The sequence below is a fragment of the Rhamphochromis longiceps genome, linkage group LG1, assembly GCF_057381845.1.
Source record: "Rhamphochromis longiceps isolate RC_006_pf linkage group LG1, R_longiceps_female_GT1.1, whole genome shotgun sequence".
NCBI lineage: Eukaryota > Metazoa > Chordata > Actinopteri > Cichliformes > Cichlidae > Rhamphochromis > Rhamphochromis longiceps.
Window position 1 is genome coordinate 14879969 of NC_140557.1, and position 20578 is coordinate 14900546.

General features: G+C 44.4%; 2 protein-coding genes across 2 annotated transcripts in view; both read left to right on the forward strand.

Moving 5' to 3' along the window:
* ush2a (Usher syndrome 2A (autosomal recessive, mild)) overlaps positions 1-20578 on the forward strand; it is a 228389-nt gene that overhangs the window by 63175 nt on the left and 144636 nt on the right. Inside the window, exons 22-26 of the mRNA XM_085395310.1 lie at positions 164-287; positions 1503-1650; positions 3689-3970; positions 7148-7323; positions 7571-7718. Coding sequence (XP_085251436.1) covers positions 164-287; positions 1503-1650; positions 3689-3970; positions 7148-7323; positions 7571-7718 — 878 coding nt within the window. The remainder of the gene's footprint in view (positions 1-163; positions 288-1502; positions 1651-3688; positions 3971-7147; positions 7324-7570; positions 7719-20578) is intronic.
* On the forward strand, positions 16917-17946 carry LOC146678456 (uncharacterized). The gene is made up of 2 exons (XM_085411957.1): positions 16917-17645; positions 17854-17946. The coding sequence occupies exons 1-2, from the start codon at positions 16917-16919 to the stop codon at positions 17944-17946; spliced, it is 822 nt and encodes a 273-aa protein (XP_085268083.1).

Here is a 20578-nt window from a genome sequence, read left to right on the forward strand (position 1 = left end):
TTATTTTGAACCAGTGACCGTACAGTTTACGTGGTATGCATCTTATCCTGTAGGCCTCTGTGATGTTCCAGCACTAGTTTTAACTGAAAGATGTTGAGTGATTGTGAGCAATGAAGAAATACAGACAAAAAGAAATACTTATTACTGTTGTTGTCACACATAGGTTTGTGTTATCCTCCATGGAGTCATCCAGTGAAGCAGAGCCTGCCATTCACTACACAGGCTTATCTACAGAAGCTGTGTCAAGTGGTTTAAAGCCCTTCACCCAATATACTGTAATACTAGAGGTAGGTATGACAAATGTCCACTGTTTATGGCACAACTGAGTACAAAGATATGTATTAATCAGCGACAATGTTACAACCACCTGACTAATGTGGTGTAGGTCCTCCTCATGTTCCCAAAAAAGGTCTAAACTGTGATGCAATCCCATATGTCCCATTGTATCAGGCAACTGGTCCTGTAACTTTGGAGTTGAGGCACCCAATGATTAGACTCCTTGAACTCTTTGTCTTGTCCTATTTTATTACCCTGCTGTAAAAAACAATCAGAAAACAACATTTCCAAGAAGGGGTATTCATAGAATCCAGTCATTAGGGATTGGTTTTACAAAACCTTTGAAAACTTTTCAATTCAATTCAGTTTTATTTAAATAGTGCCAAATCACAACAACAGTTGTCTCAAGGCACTTTACATTGTAATGTAAAGACCGTACAATAATACAAAGAAAACAGAGAAAACCCCATTTTACCCCCTATGAGCAAGTGCTTTTGCGATAGTGGGAGGGAAAACCTCCCTTTTGACAGGAAGACACCTCCCGCCGAACCAGGCTCAGGGAGGGGCAGCTCTCTGCTACATCTGCTTCACATTTCTTTGCTCTCAAATAGGAGCACCTTTTTCCCTTTTTATGTTGAGTGTCACTGGTTAATCAGTTTTTGTGAAGCAGTCTGCATTAAACTAAACAAGAAACAGGTGTAACCTTAGAAACCAGTTATTATTGTGAAACCGGCCCCCGATTTTGCTACCTTCTTCCATTTCCATTATTCTTTCAAGATACTTACATGCCTGTAACGGTGCTTTCAGTGGGACAGCGTTCTGACACCATTCTGTCTTAGCCAGTATTAAGGGTTTCTGTCATTTGTGCAGTTCCTCTGTGAGATTGAACCACTTATGTCAGCCTTTACTTCACACGTGAATCAATGGGACTTCTATGCCAGTGACACAGTCACTGGTTCATCAGTTGGAGCACCATGGTAGTTACTACACACTGCATTTACGGACCACCACACAAGGCTTGCTATTTAAATATACCGTACTCTTTCCCAGAACCATCACAGTTGTTCACCCATCTGTGTTTTTAATGTTGTGGCTGATGGTAGCTATAGCTTTAAAATAATATAGAAAGTAAGCTTGAACTACTTTTTAAAAATATTTATATTTACATATTTACATTATTTACAGACTAAAAAATAACAATGAAAACTGTTTAACCTTTTCAACAGGCGTGTTCTTCTGGGGGATGCACTTCTAGCCCACCACTGTCTCTTCTGACAGCCTCTGCCCCCCCACAAAACCAGCCCCCTCCTAGAATCACTGCCATAGGACCTCATACTCTGCATGCTTCTTGGGAGCCCCCCAGTGAGCCTAATGGTATGACCACAAATATACACACTCGTATGGTAATCTCATCTAATGTGTAATACTTACTTTTCTGCTTTTTATCCATTTTACATTATTCCTTGTTCTTCTGTCACACCAACTCTCTTCTTGTACTCTTTCACTTTATCTATAACTCTTCTCTGTGATTTTCTCTTGTCCATCCTGGTCACTCCCAACGTAACCCTTAGCATTCTGCAGCAGTATCACTGTCTACATACCATGCATCATAGAAGGTCTCACTGCCAAGAGAAAAAAATTGCTTATAGCTTTGCAATTAAGAATACATTGTTTATTTTAAGTAAATAACAATTGCATTATAATGTTAATGCCTGTTTCAAAATTAATAATACAGTAGAATAAATGACACACATTTTGTACATGAAACACTTACCTAGTGGCAAAGCTTCAGGGCTGTGTCATTCAAGACACATGAGAGTCAACTTAAACCAACTCACACACACACAAATGCACACACACACACAGAAATACACACTGAACTGGAACTGCCTTTTGTAAATCCAGAGAGCTTTGTATTGGCTCTAAGGCTCAGTGTAAAACAAAGCCCTCTAACCTGGGTTTCTCTCTGCCTGTGTCTCTTTTTTCCCTCCCCATCTGTTGATCTGTTTCCCTCGCAGTGTCATATAAAGCTCACTTAATATGGTTTTGTGTGTCATTTCATTGTCATTAGTTAATCATTTAGCATCCTTCTCACCTCTCCATTTTGATTTTGTTCTCTGTCCTTATCAGGCAATCTTTATGTTAGTTCTCCATTTCAGTCGTCCCAGCTCCGTGCATTCAAAGTGAAGCATTCAATGAGAAGTCAAGTTAAAGTAACTCTTTTATAATACGGCTATTCTTGCCTGTGTGGTCAGTGCTTCTGTGAAAATAATAAGAAACTGAAGTGGTGTTCGGGTGGAAATGATCAGTTTTAAAATGCACACATCTGCCTACACCAGTTTTTGTTTTTCCTCATTGAGTTGAGGGACAGACATCATAACGTGCATCTGGTTAGCAGTATTGCTAAGACCTGCTCAGTACTTATTTGCAAATGTGGAGCCTCTCCATAATGGTGGGTTTGTACCTTATTTTTTGCTGTGTAACATGTCTTCTGCTTTTTGGCGCTTTTTGGCACTACTTTTTGCACAAGTTTTTCATTTTTATGTAATTTTATAATTGTATATAAGCTTTTAATTTTTTCAATGAACTTGGAGAGTAAATACTGCTAAAGAATGAATATATCTATTATAGATTTTCTATTTTCCAACATTTAATGATCTACTAGTGATGCAGAGGGATTTTCAGTAAAGTTATTAGGAGTTCCAGAGAGTAGTTTGATTGGCTAAGGATAGTTAACTGTTGTTAAGATTTCTAATAAACTAAATTTGTTGCAGTTGTAGAAGCTACACTTTTTATATAATACATAATACCTAATCATTTAAAGTATAAAGAATAAAAACCTACGTGACATCAAAGAACAGTAAAGGAAAGAAGTAAGAGCATGTTAAGCTCAGGGCAAACAAAGCTGCCAAAACAGACATTTGCCTTACCGTATTTGTTTTTATTTATAATTTATATTTCTATCATTTGAAGTGTTATTTTATAACCACAACAATTGAAAACCTTTAATCGTACACAGAGGATTTGTAGATTTCATACTTGTTTTCATGGTGCTCTCTCCTCATTTTAACACAATGTTGTTTTCATTTCAACAAGTCGTCAACAAAACTGCATTGCATCCATTACTATTTACTAATTGTATTCTATGTTTGTTTTTTTTACTTCAACATTTGTAGTAATCACGATATGAATTTGAAAGGACTATTGTTACTATTACTAACAATAACTAAAGTGTTGTGTTAGAGCACAAATAAACTGTGCAGACAGTATTTTCTTAACAAACCCTGCAGCTGCAGCTGTTGCTTTCCTTCTTTAATTTCCTAAATAATTGTTTCGATGAAGAGCTTTTGTTTTAGCAGACATCAGAGGTAATCTCAGAGACTGATTTAACATTTGTTTTCTTTTTGTACAGGTGTTATCACAAAGTATGAGGTCTTTCTCCGTGGGCCAGTGGAGTCACAGAACCTTTCGAGTCTTGCTATTGAAAAGAGGGTGTTTTTCAGCTCTGGTTGGCTGGATCCAAGTGTCTCCTTAAGTTCCAACATAGCCAATAAAAGCTTAATGTCACCACCTGAGACCAGTACTAATGTAACTGGTCTAGAGGCTTTTTCAACATACCAGATGAGAGTTGTAAGCACCAATATTGCAGGAAGTTGTACATCTGGGTGGACCTCAGCACGCACCATGGAGGGAGGTTTGTATATCTCGTGTTCATGATTTCAACAGCTGACTTTTACTCACTGGGTGTATTTACAGTAAGTTAAGGAATCAGGGAAATAACCAAGTAAAATCTAGTTAGGCACTGTAGCTGTGTGAAACAAAAGCCTTCAGTGGTTAATGTTTTATGGGCAATTATCAGAAAGGGGCTTGCCCAAAGATGGCAGTTCCATTTCAGTGTTAACGGGCTGACTTTTATCCAGCTGGCAACCATCAATGACTCAGTGGTGTGTCCAGTATGGATTTTTTAAGCTAGGTTTTCCTTTCATGGCCTTCCATGGCTGAATCAGAAAAATCCGATTCTGTATTACACCTATATTCAGACAAAATGATTCGCATTCAGACACTCCAAAGAGCTTGCTTAAAATTTAAAAGAGTTAAATTTTTAACTTATGATGTTAAATTAAGGCCTGTCAATAACTGATGGACCCCAGATCTAAAAACAAATTGGAATTGAGTGACATTTTGGTTAAAATGTAGCTACACACCAGATGCCATTGCTGTTGGTTAAATGATCTTTTGTACTATATTAAAATTAGTGAGTATTTGTGAGATAGATTGTAGAAAAAGAAAGCAGGGAAGGAAGGAGGAAAGAAAAACTGTGTGTGGGGGAGGGGAAACTCATTAAGGTATTTGAATTTCAAAGGGATGATATGGCTCATTAGGACTAAATGATTGCCTCCAACGTCACTCTAAGCTATGTGTCTGGATAACAAGCATATGATAACACCATTTTGAATGTGGGATGTGTGTCAGTGTTGGTGCGCGTACATGGGCTGAGTTAGAAAGAAAGAATATGACTGTGGTTATGTCTACCGTGAATCACATTTCACAGCATATTTCACAGTTAGATGGCATCAACAGCAGAATAAAGAATCCTTCTCTCTAATCTGTCATGTAATAGTGGCTATCACAACCATAGAATTATGAAATACTTAAATCCATTAAGACCACATAATATCCACTAACCTCTCTGAATATGTCTTTTTGTTAGAATACAGAAGTTCATGTGAGGCAGCAGTGCTAACCCCTGCATCACTATGCCACTTCAAGAGTTGGCTTAATAAACATAAAAGGCTGTTAATGAATACCTAAAAGTGACTTTAGAAGCAAACCTAAAATTAGATAACAAGTGATATAAGTTGGGGCTTGATTTGTTAAGAACAGAAACACAAAGCCAAGGTATTTATAAAACACTTGTTCCTAATCTTACAAACAAAGACATAACTATAACCAAACACCAGCACTACACATACAATAAAAGAAGCAGCAAATGAATGAATGAATTACTAAAAAAGCAGTAGTTGCACAGAAAATATCCATCATATCAAGCGGTTTGGAATTGTATTTGTACTGATATAATACAGAACAAGGTTAGTTACCACTTGCATGTCTGAGAGGCAAAATCATGAATTTTTCAAAACCATCCTGAGGAGGACAGACCTTTGACCTTTGTTATCCTGGAGTATTGTGTTCTCCATGTTTGTTGGGAAAGTGATGCAACAGTGTATTTAAACTTTCAAACACATGTTACAGGTCTAACAAACTTGAAAATGAATATTTACTATGGCCACCTTTATTTCTCAAAGCAGCCTGAGCTCTCTTAGGTAAGCGTCCTTGTTATTTCTTGAAGCAAACTTCAGGAATTGCTTTCCAGGCTTCTTGAAGGACTTTCCAAAGTTCTTCTTTGGATGTTGGCAGCTTTTTGTTCCGTTCTCTATCATGATGATCCCACACTGCTTCATTAATGTTGAGGTCCAGGCTCTGGGGAGGCCAGTCCATGACTGATAGTATTCCACTGTGTGTTTTTCTAGGCAGGCATGCTTTTACAGCATTGGCCGTGTTTGGGATCATTGTCATACTAAAAAATGAAGTGTTTGCCAATCAGAGGCTTTCCAGATGGTATTGCATGCTTGATCAAAATCTGATGGTACTTTTCTGCATTCAGCACCACTGACTGGATTGCAGCCCCAGACCATGACAGAACCCAGGCTTATCGCCAAGATTCTGATTTTGGATGGGCTAGCGTAATTTGGGCTTTTAATTAAGGTAGTTAATGTTTTTAATACTACTGATTCTATTTATTACAAGCAGGTACATGTATGTGTATAAATTAAGAAAATATTGCTTGATCTTGATTATAATTTTTCATGGGTTTTATATATAGCAAGATAGCCTATCCAATCATTTAAACAGAAATCCAGTTGTAATAAGATAAAAAAAAATATTTGAATGATCACTGTCATATAAAGAAGAGAGAAACAAGGAGAGGACAAAAGAGACTATTGAGTGAGCTACAGTACATTGACTCAAAGGGAGCAGTACACTGTGTTGTAATTTTCAGCACTAACCACGATGTACTTGCCCCCCCCCCCCCCCCCCCCCCCACACACACACACACACAGATTTTTTTTTTATATAGATTCAACTAAAGAAATTGGACAAATTATGTCTTTTGTGACAGGCTCCTTGTAACAAAGTGTCTAAAGATACTTTTTATATATTGGGTTATGTTTAGCTAAGTTGCCTACCTGTGTAGACACAACTCTGGTTCATCCCTTCAGTTAGGTGCCTTTTTATGATTGAATCAGGTCATTGTTAAGTGGGTTAGAAACGAGAAATATTCCTATAAAAATGGTCATGTGCAAGGAGTGTACTGAAAATTAGTGAAAAATTAGTGAAACCCCCTCACTTGAAACTGTACTTGGTGTCTGCTGTGCTGCAAATTGCTGATTTGCTAAGTATTTACCCTGCTGTAAAATTATTTTTTTGCATTGGTGACTTTGTTTTCAGTTTGTTACAAGTTTGTAAGCTACATAAGAAGAAATTAGCAGGAAAGAGCTGTTGTTCAGAGAGCAGGTTGCGGTCTTCCTCGGTGTAAATGTCTCTGATTAAAACCTTTATAATGCTGCTTTATACATAATTTTGGCTGCATTGAAATTAAATCTGTATACAGATAGACAAATGCCTAATCTACAGACCCCCTGAAAAGTCACAATGTGTATTAGAGTGTTAGCTTGCAATCAGATTTACTTTACCCTGTAATAACTTGTGTGTTAGCTTAGGATATGCTTATGCTCTTTGTGCTCTCTGTAAATAGCTGATCTGTGGCATGGAGGTCTGATAATGAAAACGGTGCAATATGTGTTTCCAGTGCCAGAGTTTATGGCTCCTCCAGAAGTGTCCGCACTGTCGTCTACCAGTCTTAAAGTAACCTGGAGCACTGCTGAAGACCACGGGGTCATCGCCAGAGGACAGGTGACAGAATATCGAGTCAACCTGGTAACCGAACAGACCAACAATCCATATGCCCCTCCGGTTATTAGTCAGGTAAGCACATTCACACATAAAATTGGAAATAATTGCCAGGACAACCTACCAAAAAAAAAAAGAGCTTACCTGGCAGAAACGTAATATACAGCAAATGACATTTATTTTGAAGATAAATGCTTTCGTATTAGGTCATTTTCACTAACTTTTCACAATGTAGGGATTTTCTAAAAACAAAAAAAAATGGGATAGTCTCTTTGTTCTCTTCTGTTTCTGTTTTTATATTCCTTGTCCCTGTGTTTTGCAGGTGTTGCATAGAGTGGGCCCATCATCCCATCCAGTTTACGTAGTGAAAGGATTGAAACCTTATCACGTGTACAACTTCACTGTTACACTCTGCACAAAAGCAGGTTGCATTACCAGTCTGCCAAGCACTGGATGGACCTTACCAGCAGGTAGAGCATAAAGATTTATGCAAAACACACACAGACATAAACAAATGCACGCTTCTCGGCAATAATGAAATACTGATAGTTCCCAAATATTGTCCTTTTTAAAGTATAATAGTAGTTATTTTACATAGTGTGGTGTTTGCATAACAACTGCAAAACAAACCTCTGACATATGCACACACAAACAGACACACACACCCAAAAGCACTCAGTCAGTCATCGGGTACTTGAGTGGCGACAGCATTGGTCATGTTAACTAGGGGGGATATTCATGGTGCACGGCAGTAAAAACAATTTACTGTTAATTACAAGGAGAAAAATGTGGCGTAGCACACACTTCCTGCTGGCCATGAATCAAACACACACAGAATTACAGAAACACATATACAATCCCTCTCGCTCTTCTGTGGATTTATAACCTTTATGGAAGTAGGATGAATTAGCTATGTTTAATAACTCAGGCACAAATCTCTGGTGCCTAGATGAGCACTAATTGATCAGTGGACGGTGACATGGACACACACAGAATACTGATTTAATGTCTTTTTCTGTCTGTCTTGATAGTCTGTTGCTTTCTCAGCCCCCCCGTCCATCTTTCACTTGCTATCTGCTGGGCTCTTTCACTCACACACAAATAGCACATGGCAGCAGAGGAACATGAATCACTCTGAAATATACATATTGCACTCAGAGGCGCACTTGACCGTGCAACACACTTTTCCATCTGTTCACTCACGGTGTCTACGCTTGCTGCTCATGTTATTTTTTTGTCTTTTTTGTTTTGTTTATCTCTTTAGGTGAATAGACAATGGGCGCGCAGAGTTGTAAAACAAAAACCTTTCATCTATAAATACTTGCTTAGGGAATTCAGCTTTTGAACATATTCTGAACAGCTACATCTGTTGACATAGGGAATATTTTCATTTCATACAATTCTCAAAAAGTCATTCCTTGTGTTTATTGTGATGAATGATGCTTCATATTGTAATTGGTGGACTTTTTAAATGTATTTTTAATGGCTACATCTGTTGACACAGTGACAATGTTTATTTTAAGTGATTCCAAAGACTTCTCTTGACTGTAATACAGTACAGTTCAATATGGCTTATTGTACCCAGTTGACTTTTTGAATGTATTTTTAACAGCCACATCTGTTGCCACCGTTTTGTTTCATCCAACGCCAAAGATGTCTTTTGTTTCAACTATAAGAAATGATAATGGCATATGCCGTTTAGCAGATTTTTTTTTTTTTTTAATCTCAAAACAATTTGCATAGCGTTTGCTCCTCCACTGGGTGTTAAGCTTCTGCTGCATCAGATTACTTTTTTTCTTCTTTCAGTTTAGCAATAATCTTTGCACTTGACAAAAAATATTTAACAATAATCTTTAAGACCTCAATCTAACATGCACTGGGCGAATACTGTTACATTCCTTTATAAAAACATGGTAGCATATCAGTAGGGAGTTGTAATTAGAATAATTATACAAATTCTGAAAAGCTGCTGGCGTCTTTTTATTTTTGTTTGGTTTTACTTCAAATGCATCTGTTGGAAAAGCCTCTTTTTGCATGCTGTTGTTAGTTGTCTACAGTTATGTACTTTTTGGACCACTAATAACCCCATTAGAAGTCTACTGCCAAAATAAAGAGGTTTTTATAAGGCTGGTGGGGTATTGTCGTCAAACATATGGACACCCACGTTTGTCAATATGATAACTTGAGAATGAGGCAGCGTAGGATTTTGGTAGGTGCAGCTACTAAAAGTCTTGAACAAGTTCAAGTCAGAGTGACCTTAACCTCAAGGTCAGAGGTCAAGTTTTCTGAAAATCTTGTGAACACAATAAATTGAGAAAGATGCCATCTAGGATTTTCTAATTGACACTATAGGTAGATCTAATAAAAATCTCAGACGAGTTCAAATCTCAGTGACCTCAACCTCAAGGTCAGAGGTCAACTTTTCTGAAAATCACCTAGAATCTTTAAATTTATGTCATAGATGCTGGAGAGGCTGGGGGTTAGCACTTTTTTATTAATCTTTTTTTTTTTTCGTCATTGGAGCTCTTTCCCAGCCTGTAAAATCTGGATTGACTCATTGCTTTCTGCTCTGCTTCTTGTATCCCCCTGCAGAGACAATCTTGGATTATACATATGTGCACATCTTAAAATGTGCCCTTCTAATAAAGAAGTGCCTCAGCACTGGCTACAGCACAATTAATAAAAACCCTTCCTATTTGGGACACCAAACTGTTTGTTGACTGAAACCTTCTTTAGTCAACAAAAAGGTCTCCAGCTTTTCTCTTGCAAGCTGAATGAAAGGAACATGACCTGAAAAAACCTCTGTAGTAGAAATATCTTCACATTCAGTGGTACTCCTCATAAGGTGTACTTGAGCATGATACAGATGCTCTGATAAATCTTCCACACATGACGCTGGGCCATTAGAGCCAGCTACCATCTGCTGTAAGTGAACAGACAGCATCTGTGAATCCACCGGAGTTACACCGAAGCACATGACTAAACATTAGCGCGCACACTGAGACAGACGTAACGACTCAAGGAAAGAGGTCTCCTGTCCACCTGTGTTGATGCATTTGCAATTGTTTCAGTGTGTGTGTATCTTCCCACAAAGTTATTGATCACAAAGTAAAGTGAGTGGCTAATCAGGGTCTGATGGTGATGTTTTATGTATCCTACATCCATAAAGTCTTGTTCTACAAGACATGCACACAGAGACACATGCACACGTGCACTCACACTGTAACACCACTCAACAGAACAGGAACTTTATTGATTTACGCATAATTGGCCTGAGGCTCTTCTTGAGAAGAGAAATATGCATGGCAAGGGATCGCCATGTCAATAAGTGGTGTGCTTATGTGCGTGGTGTAACTGTATGCTAAGAGCCTGTTAAGACATGTCAGTTGCTGTAAAAACAGGAAACACACACACACACACGCACACGCACAATTGCTCCCGGGAGCTGGCCCATGATTTAGCTGCTTCATTACCATGTCGGCAGCTAAAATTAACCTTTCTGGTGGACTGTTAACCTTGTGTGTGTATGTGTGGTGTGTTTTTCCGTATACTCATAATAAAGCAAGTGGGTTTTGTCAAACTTGATGTGTCATAATGTTAAGTTAATTTCACTAAATGAACAAGCAGATACAATAAATGAATACATGACATGCAGAAAATATACAACCAGATTGTACAATCAGCCTGGTCAGTAAGAAAGAAACTGTCTTTCATGATTCAAACATGAACACACACTCAAACTCTATCAACAACGATAACACTATCCTATAGTTCTGTCACATTTGAAATGTTTTTCTCTAATATGGACATCTGTGTCCAGGTTTTATTGTGTTTTAGACTTGTGTCGAAATACAACCCGGTCATTGCTGGGAACTAATATTAATTTATGCTAGTAGATATTATCCCCAGTAATGCAATAACTGATTAAGTGATCAAAGAACATAAGCTGCTGGATGACATTTGACATGTTGGTGCACAAATAGAGAGAGCATGTTAACTGGCTGCTACCTCTAACCTGCCTGTTAAACACGCATTTCAAGAAGAAGAAACGTGGGTCATATATAAGGAGGAAGGTGCATTCAGGTAAATTATGTCTACATTATCTGGGGGAAATGTAGCTAGGCAGCATCAGATGTTAGTCTGTATGATGGCTCTAGGTATCAAGAAGAGGAAGCGAGTGAAGGCAGAGGAAGAATGTCGTTCAGAGTTTGGCGAGTAGTTGATACAGGCTCTGTGTGGTAAGGAAGAGTCACCAGATGACAAAGAAAGCATAGTCAGGGGTGCACATAAGTGGTTCGCAGGTGCACATGTGCTGTCAAAATAAAAGACGCGCACCAGATAAGAAGTTGCAACGCGCGTTTGTGTACATAAGATTTTCTGGAGAAGGACAGACATTTGTTTAGAACTCTTAAAGATGTCGAAGAAGCAAGCTCCTTTAAGCAATTACTTTGGTGTTCCTCCACCTCCAAAGAAATGTCAGAAGGAGTCCGAACCGCAAAGGAAGCGCGAATTCTCGGAAAAGTGGTTGCAGGAGGTGAGCTGGCTTCAAACAAATGTCAGCTCACCTCCTGCAACCACTTTTCCGAGAATACACATTCTGTCAAATGGACAGAAAGGAAACAGAAGACAATGAGATTTGGCAGTGGAATGAGGAAGTACAAGAACTTATTCAAATGAAGAGGTTAGCAAATAAACAGTGGGATAGTCAAGGGGATGAAGAAAGTAGCAGGAGGTGACAAAGGCTTACAGTGGGTTGTATGTGAAGCTGGACACTGAAAGAAAAACAAGAGAAGAGGAAATGGAAACGTCTAAGAGGGAGGGCAGTGGACTTTTTAACTAGATTTTTGAATACTGTGTGAATTTTGACGGGATAGCAGCAAGGGTAAAGGGTTTATAAGTTGTGAGACCTGTTATAATGTGTAGTTTGGAGATAGTGACACAAAAAAAGACAAGAAGCCAAACTGGAGGTGGCAAAGTTGAAGATGCAAAAATTTTCATTGGGAGTGAACAAAACGGACAAGGCTAGAAATGAGTATAGACAATGTAGGAGAAGCAAGGTTGAGATGGTTTGGACATGTATAAGATGGCGCCGGTGAGGTCGGCTGCCGTCACGACTGCTCCGACCACTTTTTCTTTGTCTTTGTTTTTTAAGTTAGTTTTCAGCGTTTCTAAATCGGCAAAATCATCACCATTGGGTACATTAGGTATGACAGTGACACTCTTGTTTCTATTGGTATACAATGTACTCACAATTCGAAGTTTTTAACTCCGGATCCGAGCTGGCCGAGTGAGATCTCGAGGGAGAACAAAGGGAAGCGGCGGCGGCCTAGAGGGAAGCGAGCCGGCGTCAGGAACAGGCTGAGAGCTCGTGCACACCGCACACCTCTGCCTAGCATCCTGCTCGCCAACGTCCAGTCACTGGAGAACAAGCTTGACGACCTCAGGGCCAGGATAAAGTTCCAGAGAGACATTCGGGACTGCAATCTCCTCTGCTTCACCGAGACATGGCTGAACCCAGCGGTGCCGGACCACGCCATCCAGCCGGCCGAGTTCTTCTCGGTTCACCGCATGGACAGGACACGGGACTCGGGGAAGTCAAGGGGAGGCGGCGTGTGTTTAATGGTGAACAACAACTGGTGCAACAGTGCGAACGTTGTTCCTCTCACAAGCTCCTGCACACCAAATCTGGAACTACTGTCCATCATGTGTCGTCCTTTTTATCTACCTCGGGAATTTACATCGGTCATTGTAAGTGCCGTTTATATTCCACCACAAGCGGACACGGTCACCGCCTTATGCGAGCTGCATGAGGCACTCACACAGCACCAGACACAACACCAGGACGCTGCGCTTATTGTGACGGGGGACTTTAATAGCGCCAACCTCAAACGCGCAGCGCCGAACTTTTATCAACACATCACCTGCCCCACCAGGGGTGAAAGGACACTGGACCACTGCTACACTACGGTCAAGGACGGCTACAAGGCACAATCCCGCCCCCCGTTTGGCAAATCTGATCACGCCGCCATCTTCCTCATGCCAAAATACAAACAAAGGCTAAAACAGGAAGTTCCGGTTCAGAGGAAGGTCGCGCGCTGGACGGATCAATCGGTGGCCGCGTTACAGGACGCACTCGATGACGCAGACTGGGGCATGTTCAGAAACAGCTCCGACGATGACGTCAACGTGTTTACGGAAGCGGTTGTGGGATTCATCGGGAAACTAGCGGATGATACCGTGGAGACAAAGACTATCACAACGTTTCCCAACCAGAAGCCGTGGGTGGATAAAACCATCCGCAACGCTCTGAGATCCCGCACCGCTGCCTACAACACGGGACTCATGACGGGGGACATGGACCCGTACAAAGCCGCGTCATATAACGCGCGGAGGGCGGTGAAAGAGGCGAAGCAGCGCTACGGGAGGAAACTAGAGTCACAACTCCAACAGAGTGACTCTAGGAGCCTGTGGCGGGGACTAAGGACAATAACGGACTATAAAGCACCAACAACCGGTATGACGAACGCGGCCGTGACTCTGGCAGACGAGCTGAACACTTTCTATGCTCGCTTCGAGGCTGCAGCTAAGGTCTCCAACAATGCTAGTGTTAGCGGCGCTAACGGCTGCAGACAGGAAGATACTGCCAGCACCGGAAACGTGCTCGTCATCTCCGAGCATGAAGTAAGGAGAGCCTTCAAGAGAGTGAACACCAGGAAAGCAGCAGGACCAGACGGCATCCCAGGTCGTATCCTAAGAGACTGCGCATACCAGCTAGCTCCTGTGTTCACTGAGATATTCAACATCTCTTTATCTCAGTCGATGATCCCCACATGCTTCAAAGAGTCCATCATTGTTCCTGTCCCGAAGAAACCCCACCCTGCTTCTCTCAATGACTATCGCCCTGTAGCCCTCACCTCAGTAGTGATGAAGTGCTTTGAACGCCTGGTCAGAGACTTCATTCTTCACTACCAGACACACTGGACCCACTACAGTTCGCTTACCGTCCAAATCGTTCCACAGACGATGCCATCTCTCATCTCCTCCACACATCACTCACTCACTTGGACACTAGAAGGGGGAATTATGTTAAAATGCTCTTCATAGACTACAGCTCTGCATTTAACACCATAATTCCCTCCACACTCACCACCAAGCTGGAGCATCTGGGACTCAGCTCATCTATGTGTCAGTGGATCTCCAACTTCCTAACTGGCAGACCACAGGCAGTAAGGATGGGCGGACATGTCTCAGCCTCCACCACTCTCAGCACTGGAGCCCCCCAGGGGTGTGTTCTGAGCCCCCTGCTGTACTCTTTGTACACATATGACTGTGTGGCCACTACCAGCTCCACCACCATCATCAAGTTTGCTGACGACACCGTCGTGGTGGGCCTGATCTCTGATAACAACGAGACGGCCTACCTGAAGGAGATTAGGAATCTGGAGAACTGGTGCCAGAGGAACAACCTCCTTCTAAACGTCAGTAAGACAAAGGAGCTGATAGTGGACTTCAGCACTAAGCAGGAGAGGAACTACCAGACCCCCGTCATCAACGAGTGCCCAGTGGAGAGAGTGGACAGCTTCAAATACCTCGGAGTTCACATCACGCAGGACCTGTCATGGTCCTGTCACATCAACACCGTGGTGAAAAAGGCCCGACAGCGTCTCTACCACCTCAGACGCTTGAGAGACTTCCAACTGCCCTCCAAGGTGCTCAGGAACTTTTACTCGTGCACCATAGAGAGCATCCTGGCGGGAAACACCTTAACCTGGTTCGGGAACAGCACCATGCAGGACAGACGAGCTCTACAGAGGGTTGTGCGGTCAGCTGAGCGCACCATCCGCTCCGAGCTCCCTGACCTGCACTCAATCTACAGCAGGCGGTGCTGGACCAAGGCCAGGAAGATCGTGAAGGACCTCAGCCATCCCAACAACAGACTGTTCTCTCTGTTGAGGTCAGGAAAGCGATTCCGCTCCCTGAAGACCAACACAAAGAGACTGAGGAGGAGCTTCTTCCCGCAGGCGATACGGTCTCTCAATCACACCACCACACAGTACTGACCCACACATATGGTTCTTACACACACACTGGACTTTCTGGACTTTGGTTTTGCACACCACTGGTCACTATATTCTTCATTTCCGGTTAATACTTGTACAGCTGCTGTTATTGTGTATATATTTATTTATATTTAGATTTCTTCATACATTCTTATATAGTTCTATATTGTGTATTGTGTATTTTGTTGTACAGTTATTTTATTTTCAACTTTAATTTATATATTTATCTTTATCTTATTCTTCCCAGTTAAATTTACCCTTCATTCTAATTTGTGTTGTACAGTTATTTCATTTTTAACCTTAATTTATATTTTATTCCTTCCTAGTTAAATTTACCCTTTTTAATTTTTCATATTTATTTCCTTTCTTATTCATAGCCTTTTCCTTTTTTGTTTTCTTTAGGTCACGAGCAGTTGTCCAAGCATTTCACTACATATCGTACTGTGTATGACTGTGTACGTGACAAATAAAAATTTGAATTTGAATTTGAATTTATAGAGAAGGGTTAATGGGTATAAAGGTGACTTAAGTGGCTTTGAACATTGCATGGTTTTTGATGTCAGAAGGGCTTTTCTGAGTACTGCTAATTTACTGTGATTTTTATGCAAAATAACTTCTTGGATTCACAGAGAATGGTCAGAAAGAGAGAGAATATCCAGTGAGTGGCAGTCCTCTGGGTGAAAATGCCTTGATGATTCCAGAGGATCATTAAACTTACTTTCATATTGATGTTGTGCTGTTTTGCTGCTAATGTACAAATCTTTTTATTAACATAAAGTTGGTCCTCCTTAGTTGGAGGTGGGCTAAAAAATTGACAGTTGCCACTTTTTGATAAGATATAAGACAGACCAACAATTCACACTTAGAATAATAAGCATGCCTTTTGATTGTGGCAGGAATTACCAGAGCCACAGGTGTCATGGTCCTGGGCCATGTGGGCCCAGTATTCTTAGTTTTCATGTATTTTTGTATTTTGTTCTTTATTTAGGCCATGCTTCCTGGGTTGATCTGTTACGTTGTTCCTTATGTGTTTTCCCTTCGTGACTCTTACCCCCTGTGTGCCCCTCTGTGTATTTATGAGCCCTCGTCTCTCTTTGTGCTTTATTCTATGTTTTCCCCAGCCCGTTATGTCTGCGTTCTCCCCGTGCTCTCTCTCCTCCTGTTTGAACCTCTGTGTACTTCCTGCTTTACTTTGCCCATCTCCCATCAGTGTTACGTTCACTCCTGCCGTGTCTTGTTATGATTATCAGTGTCACCTGTGTTCCCCGTGTGCATCCACTTCCCCTGATCATCCCTCATGTGTATTTAGTCTCTGTGTTTCGTACAGTCTGTGTCGCGTTGTCTGTGTTCCCACCCTCCGTGTTTCCATGCCCGGTCTATCGTATTCCAAGTCATAGCCTTACCTTAGTTTATTCCCAGTTTAGGTTTCTGTTTAGTTATTGCTCTTGTGCTGCCCTTATTCTGGTTTGCTTCTTTTGTATTCATCAGCCACAATAAAAGGCTCGCTTTTGTTTAAGTTCACTTCCTTATCACTCGTGTCTGCACCTGAGTCCTCCACGCACTCTCCACTCGGTCCGTCACAGCGGACCGTGACAGTACAACGCGACCATGTCGGACTCAGCGGACATTTCGGAGGAGGTGGGAGAGGAGCTGAACAGGCTCTGCCGCGTTATGGATCGCATCATCGGATGCACGGATCCGAGAGTGGTTTCCACGGGATTGGCGGCCGTGGACGCCATTATGTTGCGGGAGCCGCGGTTGCGACAGCTCCCCCGCCTCGTCGAGGCATTTGACTCCCTGGGCCCCCTGAAGGAGGAGCTTCGTGCCCGTGCGCTGGCCCAGAGGGTCCTGGATGCCGCCTCAGCACCCACACCTCCACCCCGTAAACGGGTGTCGGCGCCGCTGCCTCATGAGCCAGAGGCTGTGACAGGGGGAACGCTGAGGCCCACTTCCACTCAGCCATCGCCTCACCGTGGATCGGCTTCCTCGTTTCCGCCACCGTCATGCTGCACTAACCGGCACACGGAGGCGGTGGAGGCCATAGACTTCGGGGACGATGAGCGTCAGCAGGTGTTACGGGCTTATCGGGAGGACGAGCTCCGGTGGAAACCCTGGCTCATCCCAGAGGAGGAACTCTCACCTGCTGCACCGCCTACCAGCCGCTCGCCGTCTCCAACCCGCTCAGACTTCGCTTCCCCTGCCTCGCCGTTAGCGAGGATATGGGCAGAGGAGGATGTTGCCGCTACGCCACCCTCTGCAGTGGTGGCATCAGCGCCCATCGCGCCAGCTACCAGAAGGGGGCGGCGCCGGCGCCGCCGTTGCACCGCACTAACTCCGGTGAGTGACTGCGTTTTTGCGCCTCACGTCCCTTCTATGAAGCAGAGTGAGATGAGTGTTGATTTGCCGGGACCGGAGACTATAACGGAATTGGGCTCCAGAGCTGAAAGAACTGTGTGTGACTGCTTTGAAGGAGCACGCAACGAAATCACAGACCATGTTTTTGACTCTGTAAAATCTGGGACTTTTTCTAGCGTTGCTCTCATAGTCGCACCACATGAAGCCCAGGTTCATGAGACGGCGAAAGGGGTCCACACGTCGGCAGTACAGGTTGCTTCTGAGCCTGCTAGGAATGGCGTGAGCTTTCTCTCCGCCTCAGACTGCCTTCTACCTCAGCCACCTGTCTCCGCTGGAGGGTCCGAGGGGCCCGTTCAGCCACCTGTCTCCGCTGGAGGGTCCGAGGGGCCCGTTCAGCCTCAAGCCTCGTCAGCTGAAGGGTCCGAGGGGCCCGTCCAGCCACCTGTCTCCGCTGGAGGGCCCGGGGAGCCCATCCAGCCACCTGTCTCCGCTGGAGGGTCCGAGGGGCCCGTTCAGCCTCAAGCCTCGTCAGCTGGAGGGCCCGAGGAGCCTGTTCAGCCACCTGTCTCCGCTGGGGGGTCCGAGGGGCCCGTTCAGCCTCAAGCCTCGTCAGCTGGAGGGCCCGAGGGGCCCGTTCAGCCACCTGTCTCCGCTGGAGGGCCCGGGGAGCCCATCCAGCCTCAAGCCTCGTCAGCTGGAGGGCCCGGGGAGCCCGTCCAGCCTCAAGCCTCGTCCGCTGGAGGGCCCGAGGAGCCCGCCCAGCCTCAAGCCTCGTCAGCTGGAGGGCCCGGGGAGCCCGTCCAGCCTCAAGCCTCGTCCGCTGGAGGGCCCGAGGAGCCCGCCCAGCCTCAAGCCACGTCCGCTGGAGGGCCCGGGGAGCCCGCCCAGCCTCAAGCCTCGTCTGCTGGAGGGCCCGAGGAGCCCGGCCAGCCTCAAGCTTCGTCTGCTGGAGGGTCCGAGGAGCCCACCCAGCACCACGCCTCGTTAGCTGAGGGTCCTGGAGGACCCAGCCAGCACAACCGCACATCTGCTGGCGGTCCGGGGAAGTTTGTTCAGCTACCATCTGCTAAATCATCCCCTGTGACTCCTACACCGTTGCCTGAATTCACATCATCACCATACGCATCACCGCCTGCAGCGTCGCTGCCGTCAGGTTCCGCAGCCGTCCCGCTGCCGTCAGGTTCCGCAGCCGTCCCGCTGCCGTCAGGTTCCGCAGCCGTCCCGGCCTCCGTGTCTTCTTCCACGCCTGGTCCGGCCTCCGTGTCTTCTTCCATGCCTGGTCCAGCCTCTGCTTCGTCCTCGTCTGGTCCAGCCTCAGCCTCAGCTCTAGCCCGTGCTTCGTCAGCCGCAGCTGCAGCCTCAGAGTCTTCGTCCGCTGCAGCCTCAGAGTCTTCGTCCGCTGCAGCCTCAGAGTCTTCGTCCGCTGCAGCCTCAGAGTCTTCGTCCGCTGCAGCCTCAGCCTGTGCTTCGTCCGCTGCAGCCTCAGCCTGTGCTTCGTCTGGTCCCGCCTCGACTGGTCCCGTGCCCACCGGGCCTCGGCCAGTACGCCTGACACTGGAGAGCCGCCGCTGCCTTGCGCACTGCCGGCCCCCTGAACTGCTTCGCCGCCGCCTTGCGCACTGCCGGCCCCCTGAACTGCTTCGCCGCCGCCGCTGCCTTCCGCGCGGTCGGCCCCCTGAACTGCTTCGCCGCCGCCGCTGCCTTCCGCGCGGTCGGCCTCCGGATCTGTTCTGTCACCATGGCCACCTTTCCCGTGGCTGGCCTCCGGAACGGTTGGACTGGACTTTTGTGTTGTCGCCTCTCGGGTTGGCCTTCGGGCCTCTTTGGACATTCGCCTTCCTGTTCTGGACTCTTTTGTGTATTTGTGGTCTCAGTTTTGTTCTCGTGCTCCTTGTTTTTGGTTCGTTTTGTTCCCTCCGTCCTGGTCCCCCGCCTCCCGCCCTGGGTGGGGTGTTTTCTGTTTCGCTTGTGTTTTGTTTCTCGGGTTTGGGCTGTCGGGAGCCAGCCCTTTAGGGGGGGGTGGTGTCATGGTCCTGGGCCATGTGGGCCCAGTATTCTTAGTTTTCATGTATTTTTGTATTTTGTTCTTTATTTAGGCCATGCTTCCTGGGTTGATCTGTTACGTTGTTCCTTATGTGTTTTCCCTTCGTGACTCTTACCCCCTGTGTGCCCCTCTGTGTATTTATGAGCCCTCGTCTCTCTTTGTGCTTTATTCTATGTTTTCCCCAGCCCGTTATGTCTGCGTTCTCCCCGTGCTCTCTCTCCTCCTGTTTGAACCTCTGTGTACTTCCTGCTTTACTTTGCCCATCTCCCATCAGTGTTACGTTCACTCCTGCCGTGTCTTGTTATGATTATCAGTGTCACCTGTGTTCCCCGTGTGCATCCACTTCCCCTGATCATCCCTCATGTGTATTTAGTCTCTGTGTTTCGTACAGTCTGTGTCGCGTTGTCTGTGTTCCCACCCTCCGTGTTTCCATGCCCGGTCTATCGTATTCCAAGTCATAGCCTTACCTTAGTTTATTCCCAGTTTAGGTTTCTGTTTAGTTATTGCTCTTGTGCTGCCCTTATTCTGGTTTGCTTCTTTTGTATTCATCAGCCACAATAAAAGGCTCGCTTTTGTTTAAGTTCACTTCCTTATCACTCGTGTCTGCACCTGAGTCCTCCACGCACTCTCCACTCGGTCCGTCACAGCGGACCGTGACAACAGGAAGAACATGGAAGCTCTGCGCAGAAAGGCAGGCAGATTCAAACCCCTGCATCACTATTCTACCCACTCATATCAAGAAGGAAAATTTATTTACCAACATGGCATACATAAAAAAATGTATTAATTAATTAATAGTACACCACAGTGTAAAGCAAGGGCCATGTTGTATATGTGTGTGCCACTGACAGTGTTCTAAATGTCACACTAG